This window comes from Ambystoma mexicanum, chromosome 1q (genome assembly GCF_040938575.1).
Source record: "Ambystoma mexicanum isolate Mex_15411 chromosome 1q, UKY_AmexF1_1, whole genome shotgun sequence".
Lineage (NCBI taxonomy): Eukaryota > Metazoa > Chordata > Amphibia > Caudata > Ambystomatidae > Ambystoma > Ambystoma mexicanum.
The window spans coordinates 669,076,102-669,092,505 of NC_090922.1; the positions used below are offsets into that span (position 1 = coordinate 669,076,102).

A 16,404-nucleotide genomic window follows, 5' to 3' on the forward strand; every position below is an offset into this window, starting at 1 on the left:
CCTCAACTGCCCCCATTCCTTGTCCCCATGTGGAAGGTAAGACCTCGCATGGATCTACAGGCTCTTTCAACATGTGGTCTTCATGGGTAGTGGAGGAACAAGGGCTAGCTAGGACTGTATATGAATCATTATGCCCATGGAATGCAGCATGACACACGCACATCAATGGATGAACATTGCACTTGCCCATATCCTGTGTGTTAGCATGCCTTCGGCCAGAGTAGCTGAGGCGGAAAGCTAAAGCAAAACATAAATGTTGCAGACACAACATTTCTGGTTTTGAGGAATCTTTCGGGGCTTGTGCCACAAAATTGCTGTAATCTTGTTACAGAAGAGAGAGGTGAGGAATGGGGGTTTGGAACTGAAAATATCTCATTGGCCTAGCAATGGGCAATGCCATGGCATGAAACTGCCAAATCACTAAAATCTCTTTTCCAAACTCCTCTGCCATACTACCCAGTGAGAAGTTCCTTAACAATATTTGCTTCAATCAGCAGCTTTGTTAGAAGCAAGTGGACTTTCCATTTCCCAGCTGCTCAAGATTGCATATTGGGCTATTTTGGGCTATTCCTTCTGCTGATGTTGGGCTATTTGTGCGCTACTTTTAACAGCAGATCTGTTTTTGTCCACCTGAGGCTGCCTTTCCACACCTATCCACCCACCCCACACCACTCTCTCTACCTGCACCCCACTCTCCCTACCTCCTCCCACTCCTCCCCCATTATGTGGGCTGGTTTAGGTTTGGGTTTTAGGCTACTTTTGACAATTCCTCCTAAGGCTGATTTGTTCATGTTTTTCATCAACCAACTACCATAAACCACCCACCCCACGCCCACTCTCTCTAAACTACCCACTGACCCACCACTACCCACCCTTGTACAACCCAACCTACCCCGACCCTCTCTACACCCACATACCCACCCTACCCCACCCTCTCTACAACTCCAACCCTCTGTACCCCTAACCACCCACACTACCCCCACCTGCTCTATACCGACCCTACCCCCACCTACTCTACCCCCACCCACCCTAACCCCACCCTCTCTTTCCTGCCCACCCTCTCTACTCCCACTCACCCAACCGCCACACCCACCCCACCCATGTCCAAACCTACCCCTGCCGCTTATCCTCACCCAATCAATACCTGTCCTCTCTACCCCATACAGCCTACCCTCACTCTCTCTACCCCACCTACCCTACCCCCACTCTCTCTACCCCCACTCACCCTATCCCCACACCCACACTATCCCCACTCTCCCTACCCCACCCACCCTACCCCCACTCTCTCTACCATACATCCACTCTCTCTGCCCCACCGACCCCACATCCAGTCTCTCTACCCTCACTCACCCTACCTCCACTCTCTCTACCACCACCCACCCTACCGCCACTCCCTCTACCGTCACCCACCCACCCTACCTCTACTCCCTCTACCCCCACCCACCCTACCTCCACTCTCTCTACAGACACTCACCCACCCTACCTCCACTCTACACCCAAAAACCCAACCTCAACTCTCTCTACAACCACCCACCCACCCTACCTCGAGTCTCTCTAAACCCACCCTATCTCCACTCTCTCTACACCCACCAACCCTACCTCCACTCTCTCTACAAATAACTCCACTCTTTCTACTGCACTCGACTCTCTCTACCCGCACCCGCCCACCCAATCTCCACTCTCTCTACCCCCACCCACCCTAACTCCACTCTCTCTACCCTGCGAAAAACCAGAGGGTGTTTCACAACCTAGTCCCTGGGGATCCCATACTAAGGTGGCCAGGCAAAGGCCATCGCTTTTGGATCCCGACCCTGGGGGTGGACAAGCAAAGGAGGATCACCTGGGTATGGGGTCCTTGGGGAGTCAGGGGTGAAACACCTGATGGCGAGACATGGTATCCCCCTCTTTCCACAACCCATCTAACCCCTATCCCTGCTCATTTTATGGGAAACTACAGCTCCCATAATTCCTCCCCAGGTTACATTAGCAACACTACTGAGGAAGATGAGGAATAAGGTCAGGCAGATTACCTCCACTGACTTACAATGGCTCCCTCCCTGTAATGAAGCCAGGCCGAGTCAGACATGTTGTCCTAACTATGTACACCTACCACTTGTTAACACTCCCTTTCAGATTAATAAAAGGTGGTGCTCACAGGCACTCTGAGCAAGGCTGGGTATGAGAAGGAACCACTCTTTCGGGGCTGATGCGAACCAAGTGATGGAAGACGAAAGTCCAAGGCGCTGATCTGCAGTTACGAAGATCGGGAGAGAGCCAGGCGAGAATCCCACACTTTCGGGAAGCCATAAGCGTTCCAAGACTGAAACCGAGTGAGCAGAAGAAAGAATCATTCAGGGTACTTGAAAGCAGCCCGCGACCCTTCCAAGTGAACGACGGAGTTGGGGAGGAGCAGGGGAGGTGTTGGAAACAGCCTTGACTGCCACAGCCAGTGAGTTATCGAAGGCAAAAAAAGTCTGGTTTGTATTAAAAGCAAAAGTAACTAACTTAAAAGGTGAAGGTTGCCCATATGCCGATAAAGCACGTAATGGAAATGACAATTCCTGAATTGTAAAAGAAATGGATACAAAGTAACAGAGTGGTCCTGCAAGTCCAAATCACACATTCCAAAGTCTCTGTGAAATGTTCTAAGTTGATTGGGAATCAAAGGCAAGAAAGCAATCACGATCCCAAAAGAAAGTTGAATGAATGAAAATCAAAGTATGTAAGCTCTGAATATGCCAAGACGGCAACATATATGAACAGTATGAGAACTCTGAATATGCCAAGGGGGCAAAGTATATGAACTTTGAAAGAGACCAAGAAGGCAAACCAAAGAAAATAAGAAACTACAAATACCAATAAGTATTAATGTAACATATAAGCATTTGAAAAAGGCCAGGAAGGCAAACCGGTGCATTGGTGTTGTAAGAGGAGGAAGATTGTGGATTGCAGAATTATTGAAAGAGAGGTCGAAGTGCTCATGCGGAGGTCTATGTAAAATTCTTGCAGTTTCGAAAGTCTTTTGACAGTGAAAAGACACCTGCGACAAAACTTGGAGAAGGGAAATCCCACGAGGCAAAAGACAAGAGAAAGGTGGAAGAAATGCCTGAGCCCAGCAGAGGGAAGCCTGTACAGTAAAGGTCGAAAGTGGAACTGTGTAGCTATGACGAAGCAGACAGAGCCTAAGGAAGTGATTGAACTAAGTTTGAAGCCCAAACCTGAACTGTTAAAATGTACCAGTTTGCTAAAGTGTGAAAAGACTGAAAGAACAGTGCCATTTACTTATACTTTTTAGGAAACTCTCTAGACCCTGTGGTGCTGAATGTGGGGATGGGAGTTGTTATTTTAAGTCATTCTGACATTTCTTTTGAGACACTATTTTCCTTTTGCATTCCCTTAACACATTTGACATTTTGAGACGATGGACAAGGTTAGGTGTTCTTAGTATATGTTGACTAGACTGACCTGGACTGTTTGTTATTTGTTTAATGGTCGAGATTACTCCCATTCTAGCATTAGAGACATTTAGGAATTCTGCCAACCCAACCAAAATAGCAAATAAAGGTTTTCGAAACCTGTATCCATTAGGTCTGTGTCTACTATTGATACCATGGCCTTCGTACACCCCCATCCACCAACCCTACCTCCACTCTCTCTACCCTGACCCACCCACCCAACCTCTGCTCTGTCTACCCCAACCCACCCAACCTACCTTTGCTCTCTACCCCATCAACCAACCCTACCTCTGTGCTGTTTACCCCCATCACCTACCTCTGCTCTCTCTACCCCCACTGACCCATCCTCCTCTACCCTCTACCCCCACCCTACCTCCACCCACCCTACCCCACACTCTTGTTCCCCACCCACCAACCCTACCCTGCTCGCTCTACCCACCTCCTAGCCCCTTTCGTCTCCACTGCTCTCCCACCCTACCCCCATTCTCTCTACCTCCCCACCCACCCTAGCACCACTATCTCTAGCCCCATCCCCTGCCTCTGCTCTATCTACCCCCACCCACCCACCATACCCACACTCTCTATCCCAACCACTCACTAACTCACCACTACCCACCCTACCCTCACCCGCTCAATCCCCACTTTCTTTACCCCCACCAACCCTACCCCCACTCTCTCTACCCCCACCCACACTTCCCCCACCCTCTCAACCCACAACCCCCTGCCCTATCCCATCTCTCTCTCTCTATGGACACTCTCTACCCCACCCACCTCTCTACACCCACTCACCCTACGCCCACCCTCTCTAACCCACCCACACAGCCCCTGCCCACAATACCTCCACTCTCCCTGCCACCATCCACCCTACCCCTGATCTCTCTACCCCAACCCACCCTGCCACCACTCTCGCTACCCCCGTTAACCCACCCTAACTCCTCTCTGTCTACACCCAACCCTGCCCCCACTTTCTCTACCCCGACCCACCCAGCCCTCCCCTCTGCTCTCCCATTCCCACCCGCTGCTTCCAAACATGAAAACGCATGGGACACCTTGACACAGACACCCTCATCACCCTTAATTTCAAAACGGTATACATCTCATCTACAACACCATGTCTCACCCCATGGATCATCCCCCCCTACCCCCACAGACCCCACCTGCATTCTCTCTACCCCAACCCACCCTACCTCCACTCTCTCTACCCACACCCACACACCCTAACTCCACTCTCTCTACCCACACCCACCCACCCTACCTCTGTGCTCTCTACACCCACCCGTCCTACATTTGCTCTCTCTGCCACCATCCAACCTACCTCTGCTCTCTATACCCCAACCCACCCTGCCACCATTCTTGCTACCCCCAGTAACCCACCCTAACTCCTCTCTCCCTACACCCACCCATCCCCCACTTTCTCTACCACCACCCATCTAGCCCTCCCCTCTGCTCCCCCATTCCCACCCACTGCTTCCAAACATAATGACACTGTGACACACACCCCTCATCACCCTTACTACCAAAACTGGATGCATCTCACCCCTCTCCACAACACCATGTCTCACCCCATGGATCATCCCTCTCTACCCACACCCAACCCACCTGCACTCTCTCTACACCAACCCACCCTACCTCTACTCTCTCTAATACCTCATAGCTCTCTACACCCACCCTACCTTTTCTCTCTCTACCAACACCCACCCAACCCCCACTCTCTGTACCCCAACCACCAACTCACCCATGACTACCCACCCTAGCCCCACCCTTACCCACTCGACCCCCACTCTCTTTACCTGCACCAAGCCTACCCCAAATCTCTCTACCCCCAACCCACACATCCCCACCCTCTCTACTCCACCCACCCTGTCCCACCCTCTCTATGCCCACTCACCTTATCCCACCCTCTCTATCACCACTCTCTCTAACCCCACTGACCGTACCCCCACTCTCTCTACCCCCACCTACACTACCACCACTATCGATACCCCAACCACCAACTCACCCATGACTACCCACCCGAGCCCCAACCTTACCCACTCTCTTTACCCCCACACCTCAGGGTCATCTTCGACTCCACACTCTCCTTTTCTCCACACATCTCTGATGTCTCTAAGAAGTCTCACTACCAGCTGCACCTCCTCAGAGGCATTCTTCCTTTCCTCTCCTTCCCCCAGAAGCTCACTGTCTCCAGAGCTCTGGTTCTCCCCAGGACGGACTGCTGCAAAAGCCTCTTTCTAATTCTGCCTGACTCTACTTTCCGCCCTCTGCAATTCATCCAGAACAGGACTACAAGACTTGTCCTTGGCCTGAAGCCCAGGGATCGTATCTCTCCAGGACTGAAATCTCTGTACTGGCTCCCAGTGGCTGCAAGGATTAAGTTCAAACCCTTCTGCATTTTCCAAGGGCCTTCTGGAGCCTGGGGCCCCAATACCTGTAACTCTCTCTTCCTAAATATCTTCCTTCTCGAGCTCTTCGCTCATCCGCCTCCAACTCCCTCTGGGTCAGTCGCTTCTCCAAGCAAAGAGTTGGTGGTAGATCTCTTTCCTCGGCTGGGGCCTCCCTCTGGAACAGCCTACCTGCCTCTCTGAAACTTGAGGAGAACCATCTCCGGTTCCGGAAGCACCACAAGACTTTCCTCTTTGCTTCTGCTTTCTCACCTCCTCTCCCCTACTGAACTCCTGGCTAAATTGAAACAGCACTGGTCACCTGGCTACCCTCTATTGTTGGGCCCATATACCCTCCCCCCCAGTTGCCCACCTGCACTGCCCCCCTGGCAACCCTTGCATTGTGGGGCTGTTCTGTCTGTATCCCTACAGCCCCCTACCTGCACTTGACACCTGATGTCTGCACTTACCCTTGCACCTGCCACAAGCTGGCTGCACTTCTTATTATTCCTATGTATTGTCTCTATTTATTACTGTTTATTCTATATAGTGCACTTCCACTCCCCCTATCTCCCTTATTTCTCCCCTCCCCCCCTCCCATGCACTTGTGTGATCTCAATGTCACCTGTCCAAGTAAGATTGTTGTCTCTGTCTTCCCTCTGTTCCCCTCCCTTGCCTCGTCGCGCCTTGAAACACTTGTGTATAGGCACGTTATAAATGCCAAATCATATCATATCACCCAGCTTACCTGGAATCTCCCTACCTACTACCCACACATCCCCACCCTCTTTACCCCACCCACCCTATCCCACCCTATCTCCACTCTCTCTACCTCCAACAACCCTACTCCACTCTCTCTACCCCGACCTACCCAACCCCCACTCTCTCTACCCAAACCACCAACCCACCCATGACTACCCACCCTAACCCCACCCTAACCCACTCAATTCCCACTCTCTTTCCCCCCACCTAGCCTAACCCCACTCTCTCTGCCCCCAACCCACACATCTCTACCCTTTCTACCCCACCCACCTTGGCCACTCTCTACCTTACTACCCTACCCACCCTCCTTCTTCCACACCATTCACACATGCACTCTCATCACCCTTAATGCCAAAACAAAACCTGCACACTTCATATAGAATGCATGCCCACCTCAAGCTGAATCAAATTGCATCACCACCCTCACTCCCCACTGGCTCAACATCAACTCCTCTCTCTCACTATCTCTTCTGCACTCAAAAGTAGATCAATCTGACCCCTCTCAACAAAACCATCTCTTGACCCCACGCTCCCCAAAAATTACTGCACCATCACTATCCTGCCAGAGCTTGCAAAAATCATGGAACGCTTTGTCACTACTCAATTGCAACAAGACATCCCCACAAACAACCTGTACTCAGCCGCTTCTCATTCTCGATGACCTCCCCAAAATCACTACTCACAAGGCACACATCAGTATCACACTCCTTGATCTCTCTACAGCCTTCAACACCATCGGCCATACCATTCTACTTGACATCCTAGCCAAGAGGGTGAAACTCTCAGGTACCATCCTCGACTGGTTCACCTCCTTCCTTACTGACAGGACACACTTTGACTCCATGCCCCCTTTTTGATCCGACCCCACCCCGGCCGGTCAAGTATGGTGTCCCAGAAGACTCCTCCCTATTTCCACTCCTCTTCAACCTATATGCTGAATACCTTTGACAGAACTTTAACAAACACAACGTCCATTTCCACCAATATGTGGATGACACACAGATATACTTCCAAATCTCATCCCCCTCACAACTCCACACACTCAAAGGCTGTCTCTCCACCATCACCACTTGGATGGCCACCCACTTTGTTAACTCAACCCTTCCAAAACTGAATACCTCCTCATCTGCCACCCTTGACACAAACCCAAACTCACCCCCTGGATCAAAGCACTAGCCACGAACAACCCACACATATCCCTCTCCACACCTGTCAAATACCTTGGCATCATCATTAGCCCCCCCTCTTAACATTCCACATAGCTGCTGTCACCAAAACATGCAACCTACAATTACACCTCCTATGAAACGCAACGTCTACATATTCTACTCTGCAAACTAATATGCACACAAAACGAGCATATACCCAGTGGTTAGCAGGAGCTTCACATTTGCACTTGATCCTCCATCACCACTTTCAGAAAAAGCCTCAAAAACATGCCGTTTTAAACACACTGCCCCTCCACCTCCCTTGCTGCCACTTGTCTATGCTCATCTTGCTATACTATCCTTAAAATATTTTAGAGCTTCTGTTTCACTTCCCACCTTATCAACCTGGTAAGGTGCTCAGAGTCTCCCAGGTAGGGTCAGCACTGAACAAATAAATTCCAATTAAAATAATTATTAAGCGCTAAAATCTGATCCGGTGGGCCGTATCAGGTCTTAACGCTATTAGCACCTCTAGTTGCCAATCCGGTAACAAGGGGTGCTGAGAGCATTGTATTTTCATTCAATGAATGTGATGCCTCATGGCATCCCGTTCATTGAATTCTACAGTAAGATGGCCGCCATGCATCTGGAAGGCGGTGTTCCATATGGAGCCCCTCTTTCATTTACATGGTGGCCACAACGGACCAGGAGCAGAAGCAGCAGCAGCTGAGTTGGCGGCATCTGCTGCCTCCACAATCAGGTAAGTGGGGAGGGGGGAGAAAAAAGGGAAGGGATGGTGGGGGAAAGATGACGGGCGGGGGAAGCTGGAACACAGGCTTACATTGGGACCTTCAGCCCGTGTTCCTTGCTTCACCATTGGTTGTACCGGGTGCTAATAAATAATAACTAAACATAGAGCCAATGTTCAGGAACAGTCAGCCTCATTACGGGTCTGGGGGTAACCCTGTCGGTGATACCAGCGGGTTGCCACCATACCTGTAAAAATGTACTGGTGCCTGACTACCCGGTAACACCGGGGTATTATGACCCGGCAGCCGGGGTCATAATACCCCGGTGTTACCAGGAAGTTAGGTCTGACCCTGGCAGGCGGAACGGAACCCGCCCGCGGACTCGTACTGTGCTGGTCCGGTAACAATGGTGCCGGTAGGCTTACCAGCATGACCTTTGACTCACCGATGTGGAGAGCAGTTTGCTTGGAGAAACACACATGCAGAGGAATCAGGAAAATAGCTACAAGAGCAGTGCTAAAAGATGGCTAGCACAACCATTATAAAAGCCCAGCAAACCACTGCAAGCAAGAAAAAACACTTGCAATTGTTGAAAATGTAAAAGGCAAATAGCGGCACACACACATTGCGCTTCTCTGTTAAAAAAAAATGAGTCCATTCAAATCTTTTCCTCGCCCTAACATTCTCTGGTTTCTGTCTCTCTCTCGTGGCTAAAGTAAGTATTGCTACTCATAGGTGAGGCTGATGATTTAACGGCACCCAGATATGGTATTTTATTGCTGTGTAACTTTATATTCAATTGTTCCAAAACTACATGATAATTTGAATGAATTAAAGTACCTTTTTTTAACAATGATACATGCGATAAGCGGTCTGTTATCCCTGCACAATATCGTATGTATTTTGCATGCATTGCATGCTGCGCAAATGACTTGGAGTGTTGCTTGATGTTGTAGAAGGAAATAGACTTACTCCTTAATCTCATGCAGAGGTTTCATTGACAAACTCTCCCATCTTGGATGGTTCCCTTTCTCTCCAGCTCCCTGTGGAAAGAGCCACTGCTCAACGATGAGCTGCCAGCATGCATAATCCGAGGCTCCGTGGTGGTAAAACCGGCTGCAGTCGAGTTCAGTGAAACGGACGTCACGTTTGGGGATGAGACCCGAGAGGACATAGACGCCATCATCTTTGCCACAGGGTTCGCCATTGATTTGCCTTTCCCGGACGAATCCGTCATCAAAACCAGTGACAGCAAAGTGTTCCTCTACAAGAACGTCTTCCCGCCAAAGCTGGAGAAACCAACTCTGGCGTTCATTGGCCTTGTGCAGCCGATCGCTTCCACCTTGGTTGTTAACGAAATGCAGGCACGCTGGGCCACTAGAGTGCTGAAAGGTAGGTGAGCAGATGGTCTTAAAAGTATCAAGCTGGATGACAGTGCTGAGAATGTTTGAGGAGGGCCGGTCTGGGTTCAAGAAGCCAGAACATGGGCCACACCATTGGAAAGAGAGGTCATGTAAATAATGCCTCGCAACAGTGCCGGCCTTAGTAGCAGAGGTGCCCTGGGCAGAAAAAGAAAAATTTGGTGCTGCACCCCCCTATTAAGATGATTAATACCCCACTCCTGCACCGTAGCAGGGTGGTCATTATCTCAATAGGGTGCCAGTACCCAATTGTTGTTAAATGCGCCCACTCCTGCGAGCGCTTTAATTTCAAAATGACACTTCTCCAACCATGCCAGTTCGGGATAGCCCTTGAAAGGCTCCCCCGAGCTGGCGCCCTGGGGGCTAATGGCGCCCTGGGCAGTCACCCGGCCCGCCCTGCCCTAAGGCCGGCTCTGCCTGGCAATCAGAGGTTGTACTGAGTGGGATCTCGCCCAGGGATCTCACACAGCTCCAGTTCGAATGGTGTTCCATTAACCTTTACATCAATGGCCATGCTTCTGAACAGTTTTTTTGTAGTTCATCCATTCATCCTTATTTATTGAAGCTCATCACTTCGCTTGCACTCTTGCTGAGCTGAGAGACAGCTAAATGTCTAAGAGTTTGTCACATGCCCATTTCCTGTTCCTTTGACATTTTAGGTGCGCGTGTTCTACAAGTGAAGACGCGTGTATTCCTCTCATTTTGGACAATGTTGCTTCTTCAAGGTGCACACAGAATCTTGATTGCTAAAAAAAAAGTTTAATTTTTTGATCTAAATATCCTTTTGGTATTCATGTATGCCAGTGGTGGAAATGGAAAACATGTAAAGGGGATCCCACAAAAGCTGGGGTGGGGGCGGAGTTTGGAGGAGGGGGCAGAGTATAGAAGGGCAGAGGTGGCAGTTGAACCGCACTCAAAGGAAATGTTCAAAATAATAGTTTAAAAATGGTGGAATTTCTTGCTTGCTGCTTCTTTCCAAACTCAGCACTGTACATCAATTCCACTTTAAATAACTACTATGGCAGTGGTGAACCCAAAATAAGTTATCATTGCCACTTTAAATTCGCTTTGGGACCCCATCAACTGTTGAGAGGTGAAAGCAAGCTGCTGGCGCTGGGGTAGCGCTTACATTTTAGGAGGCTGTGGTAAGGAGTGTATTTTGCATGGAATTTGCCAGACTTCAGAAAAATTGCTGTCGATGGATTTCTATATCAACCTTTCTCCCTCCATTCAAAGAAGCCCCTTGACATTTTAGAATATTGGCGATTCTGTGGCAGGTTTGGTGAACTCTGCTGCAACATGTGCTGTTAAATGTGTTGTTTTGACCTGGGGATGAGTATGGCTCTCTCACTTCACACTGTGTGGGAACTTGTGATTCCATAGCGAAAATCAAAAGCTGGCAGCCATGAATATGCACAATAAGAGAACATATCTTAGAGACATATATATGCACATTTAGTTCCATTGACCCTACCCCTTAGAAGAAACTGCAAAAAACAAAAGAGCATTGGCCATTCAAAAAGAAAATCGACACCAAAAAAATTACTTAAGAGTTGAGATTTTCCAATAACTACAATGGCAAAGTATAAAAGGTGCCCACCTTTTAAACCCAGCAATCTATAGTGCAATATTCCCTGGAAAACAAAATCCAAATATGAGGCCTGTGCTATGATGACAATTTTATGTGCTCTTGGGGGTAAGCGTCGACACTGTGAACGTAACAACCTGGGTGAAACCCTGGTAGACAAACGCTTGAGCAAGTTTGCCAGCCTCAAGGGATGTTGCGTCTGCCCTCTGAAAAAAAAAAAAACTGTTCACCTGCATGCATACTTTCCTTTTTTTTTATGTAGGCATATATTTGAGCGCACCAAGCCTGAGGGCATTTAGGCACGGGTTACAATCAGATAGGATAGGAGAGGAACAACAGGGAGCGGAAACAAGGTGAGGGGGTGGAGAGCCTCATTTGCAGAGGTGGGTTTTGAGCTTCTTTCTGAAGCTGCTGTGGGATGGTTTGTCACAGAGGTGGCCAGGGAGCTCATTCCAAAGTGCAGGGGCACGGACTTGAAAGTTAGCCCCCCCTTTTGCGATTGAATCTGGGGGTGACGAGGCAGTGTGTGTAGGCCGTGCGTTGTGGCCTTGTTGTTGTTTGTCTTGAGATGTTTGTTCCCAGGTAGGAGGGGGCGTTGTTGGCACTAGTGCATGTTGGATAAGATCTTGAAGTTGATCCTATCCTTGACCAGAAGCCAGTGAGCGGCTCTCCTGGCTTCGGATATGTGGTCCCGCTTTCCAGTGTCAAGTGCTGCTCTCAGTGCTTTATTATTTTGGACTGATTGAAGTTTGCAAAGATTTTTGGCAGAGGTGCAGCAGAATAGCGAGTTGCAGTAGTCAAGTTTTGAACAAATCAGTGATTGAGGAACTTCAAGGTGGATTTTTGAGGACAAAAAAGGTCTGCTGCCGGTGAAGAGCTTAGTCGCGTAACCTGATGTTGAGGCAATGTGGTTGGCTTGGCTTTTCATATTGAGGGTGGAATAGAGGTGGATGCTGAGGGGTTTGACAGCAGTGGCCACAGGGATGATGAGGCCATTGATAGTGAAGGATTTGTAGGTCTGATGAAGCTTTGCTAGTCTTGCCAGGGGCCTACGAGGAGAAGCGCCATCTTCTCATCATTGAGGCAGAGGCAATGTGTGCCCATCCAAGTTTGGATCGTTTCATGGAGGAGGTTTATCTTGAGCGAATCCTATATGTAGTTGCCTGAGAGGGGGATGAGGATCTGGGTGTCGTCTGCATATTTGGTGTATGAGACACCTAGCGGGTCGAGGTGGTCGAATAGAGGCTTGGCGTATATGTTATATATTGCCGAGCAGATGCAGGAGCCTTGTGCCCTGAAAAGCAGTACATTACCAAAATCTGGGAAAAATAATCGCTCTAGTCTCTAGGATTGCAACCTCTCTTGCCACATCCTGGGTAAAAAATCAATACTCACTTGCCCTCTCATCCTTTCCCCTCTCACCCAGATGTTTGGCTTTCAGAATACTCTATTTCTTATAAATAACTTGACTTGAAAAGTACACACACCATAGTAAAGTACTTGCACACATATATAAATCCATACAGAAATATGCTAGGCAAAATGTTTTCAATTGTGGCATTATGCCCTTCCCCGCCTTGAATGAAAGACTACAAATATCAGAATGTAGTTCAGTAGAAGGCAAAGAAGCATTGGCAATGGCAACAATTTGGGCTTTTGTGTATGCATGGGAAAGGCAATTGCGAGGCACCGCCGGAGTGGTATTAACCAAGACATCCATTCGTTTTCAACAAATTGATTAGCAGAGTTTACTGATTAAAATGTTCTTGATTTGCAAACAAACGGTTTTGATTAGAAATGCTGTACTTATAATTGTAATGTCCCCCTTACAAAGCCAGATTGCCCCTTTTTTCTAAAGAATGCATTCTCTGTGTTGTCCCATAAAGGCCCACCAGTAATGTTTGTATTAGTTGTGTGCAGAAGGGAGTCTACCTGCCAAGTTTTGACTCTTTTAGCTTTATTATTGGAACCACTGCTGGTTTAGAAGTACTAAGGGGCTGACACTCAGGGTAAAGCGTGCCTCTTTAGCATTGCAGATGCTATAAATAGAGGGGGCGGGCTGCAAGTGTGTCAAAACACAGTTCAAAGGAATAGTCAGCCCTGCAGTCACCACATACAAGGTGTAATTAGTCCTGCAGCCATGGACCCGCTTCCCTCTTTCAGCTCTCTCCAAATAGTCGCAGGTTTAAAAGCGACGAAGCATGGGGTGACAAAAATAATAATCACAATTACAATATATAATTATAATTAAAAAAATAAACAATAATCTATACTAGTACATGCTAGCAAGGGTCTCCTCAAATTATAGACCTGCTGCACAGATGTGGGTCTAGACTTATAAAAAATAGTTTGTTACATTGTTTAAGTTACATTACGAGAAAAACCTAGAACCGTTAGGGTATTTATAAATGCAATGTAAATCACAGTAGAGAAAATGGTCTACAAGCATGTGGGACGCAGGGCACACCATATATTTAGCCTGGGGTGCAGGACGCCATGTATTACAAGGCAGCAGTAAACACATAGCACGATACATATTGAAAGGACAAGATACAAAAATATATCGTACATTTCGTGATCGATATGCGATTAGTGAATTCTTTGTCGACGTACCTTATCCAGAGACAATAATATTGGGATCCTCAATTCCACACATATTGCATCTGTAATATGTTAAACTTTTAGTTGGCAAACAAAACTGTAGGGAGCAAGATACAAACGGAAACATTACATATAGGACCTCATTACGATCTCGGCGGTAGCCATGCCGCTATTGGCGGCATGGCTGCCGCCGAAATCGCCTCCGGGTCCTCAGAATGAGGAATTACCGGGCCATTCCGAGTTCGGTAGGCTCGGTAATTCCTCCCTCCAAGGACCCAGACCCGGTCCTTCCCCATTCCCATTCAGCCCCCATAGGGCTGAATGGGAATGGGGGAGGGAGCAAACAACGGTCCATTACGAGCTGGCCCGTTGTTTGCTCCCTCTTCTCCTCGCGGGACCCAGTAAGCATGCCGGGTTTGACGAGGAGTTGCTTCCTGGGTCCCGGGAGGGGACCTCGTAATGAAGCGGTACGGGGTAAACGGCGCCGGCACCTTTTATGGCGCCGTTTACCCCGTACCGCCAGGGTCGTAATGAGGCCCATTGTCACATTTCAACATCTTACTACCAATAGAGCATCTTATGCAAAATGACGAGGCTTTACTCACCTTAAGTGAATCCTGTTTCGACATTTCTTGTGTGATTTCCATTGCACTTTTCCAATTGGCACTAAGCGAATGAACTGTCGGCAGGCTGCATATAATAAAGGTAACCATATGAGCAATATAACAACTCCGAAATATGCGAATTGCTCTTCCTAATAACTGTCCAGAGCTCAGGTCATCCACACTACGAGCCACTGACAACTTGCTTCAAACAGCCTCCTGCTTATTAACAACTAAGACATCAATGTAGATATGTCGTTTTTAGCTCAACATCTAGTTACCTTAAAGAATGACAGAGCAGGCTTAGAAGATAGATACTTGTCGTTGAGGCATGCTCAGTGTGAGGCTCCAGTGTCAATCGTGTCAGCATGTTCATTAGGGAAATACACATTCTTGTGCACATGCGTAAAGGTGACGACTTCTTTACAATACGAGTGTGTGTGCTAATACTATACTGAAGTATTTCCAAACAGATACATTTCGTTATTGGAGAAAAAGAAACAATGAAGAAACGTTGATTTGATTCGTGACTGCTGTAAGGGCACGATTTCTAACATGTCTCCCGTTCTGGACATGTTCAGTAGGTCCTAGGCGGCACCTTTTTAATTGCCTCCTTGTAAATAGAAGCTGTATAATTCTTGCAAGTTGCTTGTGTTCGCAGCGCATGGACTACTAGTGCCTAGTCATGATCTGTGACTGTGAGGCAGATGCACAGATTCCAAGCAGAGTCCTGCAGACCTGCAGACAGCCCGTTGGCAGTGGTCGAAAGGGAACCCACACTTCGTTGGAGCCCACTTCCTTTGGGAATTTGTGACTATAAATGGAGACGAAGGTTTGAGGTATAGGGGCAGCAGCATTAGGCTTGGAGTCACTGGAGTCACCATAGTGGCAGCTTACTAAAACTAGCCCTCATTTCATTGCAAATCAAAACAAGCTCCCAAAATGAAAATTACTCTAGCTATTTTAAACAATGTATCATTTTGTTTGGAAGATGCACTGAATCCTTCCCATTAAAAAATGTCCACTAGCTTTGGCTTGTTTATAAAGAGAGCTTCCTTAGAGACAGTCATTCAAAATGGCTGCCTCCATGGAAGAGCTCAGAGCTCAAAGAGTTCCGAGATGGGCAGGAATGGGTGGATTTAGCCATAGGGATTAGCATGGCTAGGGGTAGTTAATGGGAAGGGATCCATAACGAAACAACACAAAATACACTTTGCATCCCTCCTCAAATGTCATCTCAATTGAGAAGCATTACTGACCTTCATTCAAAGCCCATATTTGAAGCTCTTATGTTAAAGTTCTTATTTTAATGGCAATAGTTTTGGCTTCAAGGTAGCACTTCCAGCGCCATCTAAAAGCCCCCCAAAAAATGGCCAGTTGTTTTTGAAAATGTATTTTCAAGACTTAAAGACTCACAGCAAAATGTAATATGTGAAAAGGGTACCTGTTTGTGTTTCAATGTTTGACAAAGGCATGCTTCATATATAATGTGGGGAAAATGTTACATTCTGTGATAAATATGAGGATGCTAAAATAAGGCAGATCATTTAAACTGGTTTGGGGGGTATGTTTGATTGTCCTGAAGGAAGGCATAGATTTAGGCAGATTACTGGTGCACTGTGTGTGCTTTCAAAATAAAAATTATTCGCTAGGACTACTCACTAGAAAACATGTATTAATTTGCTGAAACAGGCAGC

The 16,404-nt window shown here is 47.9% G+C and overlaps 1 protein-coding gene across 4 annotated transcripts in view; it reads left to right on the forward strand.

The window, feature by feature from the left end:
• The window catches only part of LOC138535053 (dimethylaniline monooxygenase [N-oxide-forming] 2-like), a 500,693-nt gene that overhangs the window by 295,535 nt on the left and 188,754 nt on the right, over positions 1 to 16,404 (forward strand). For 3 of the 4 annotated variants that reach the window (XM_069641268.1, XM_069641266.1, XM_069641265.1), the window contains exon 6: positions 9,535 to 9,887. In XM_069641268.1, the coding sequence (XP_069497369.1) occupies positions 9,535 to 9,887 (353 nt within the window). Of the gene's footprint in view, positions 1 to 9,534; positions 9,888 to 11,692; positions 11,729 to 16,404 lie in introns of all 4 variants that reach the window. The other variant, XM_069641267.1, reaches the window with a different exon arrangement.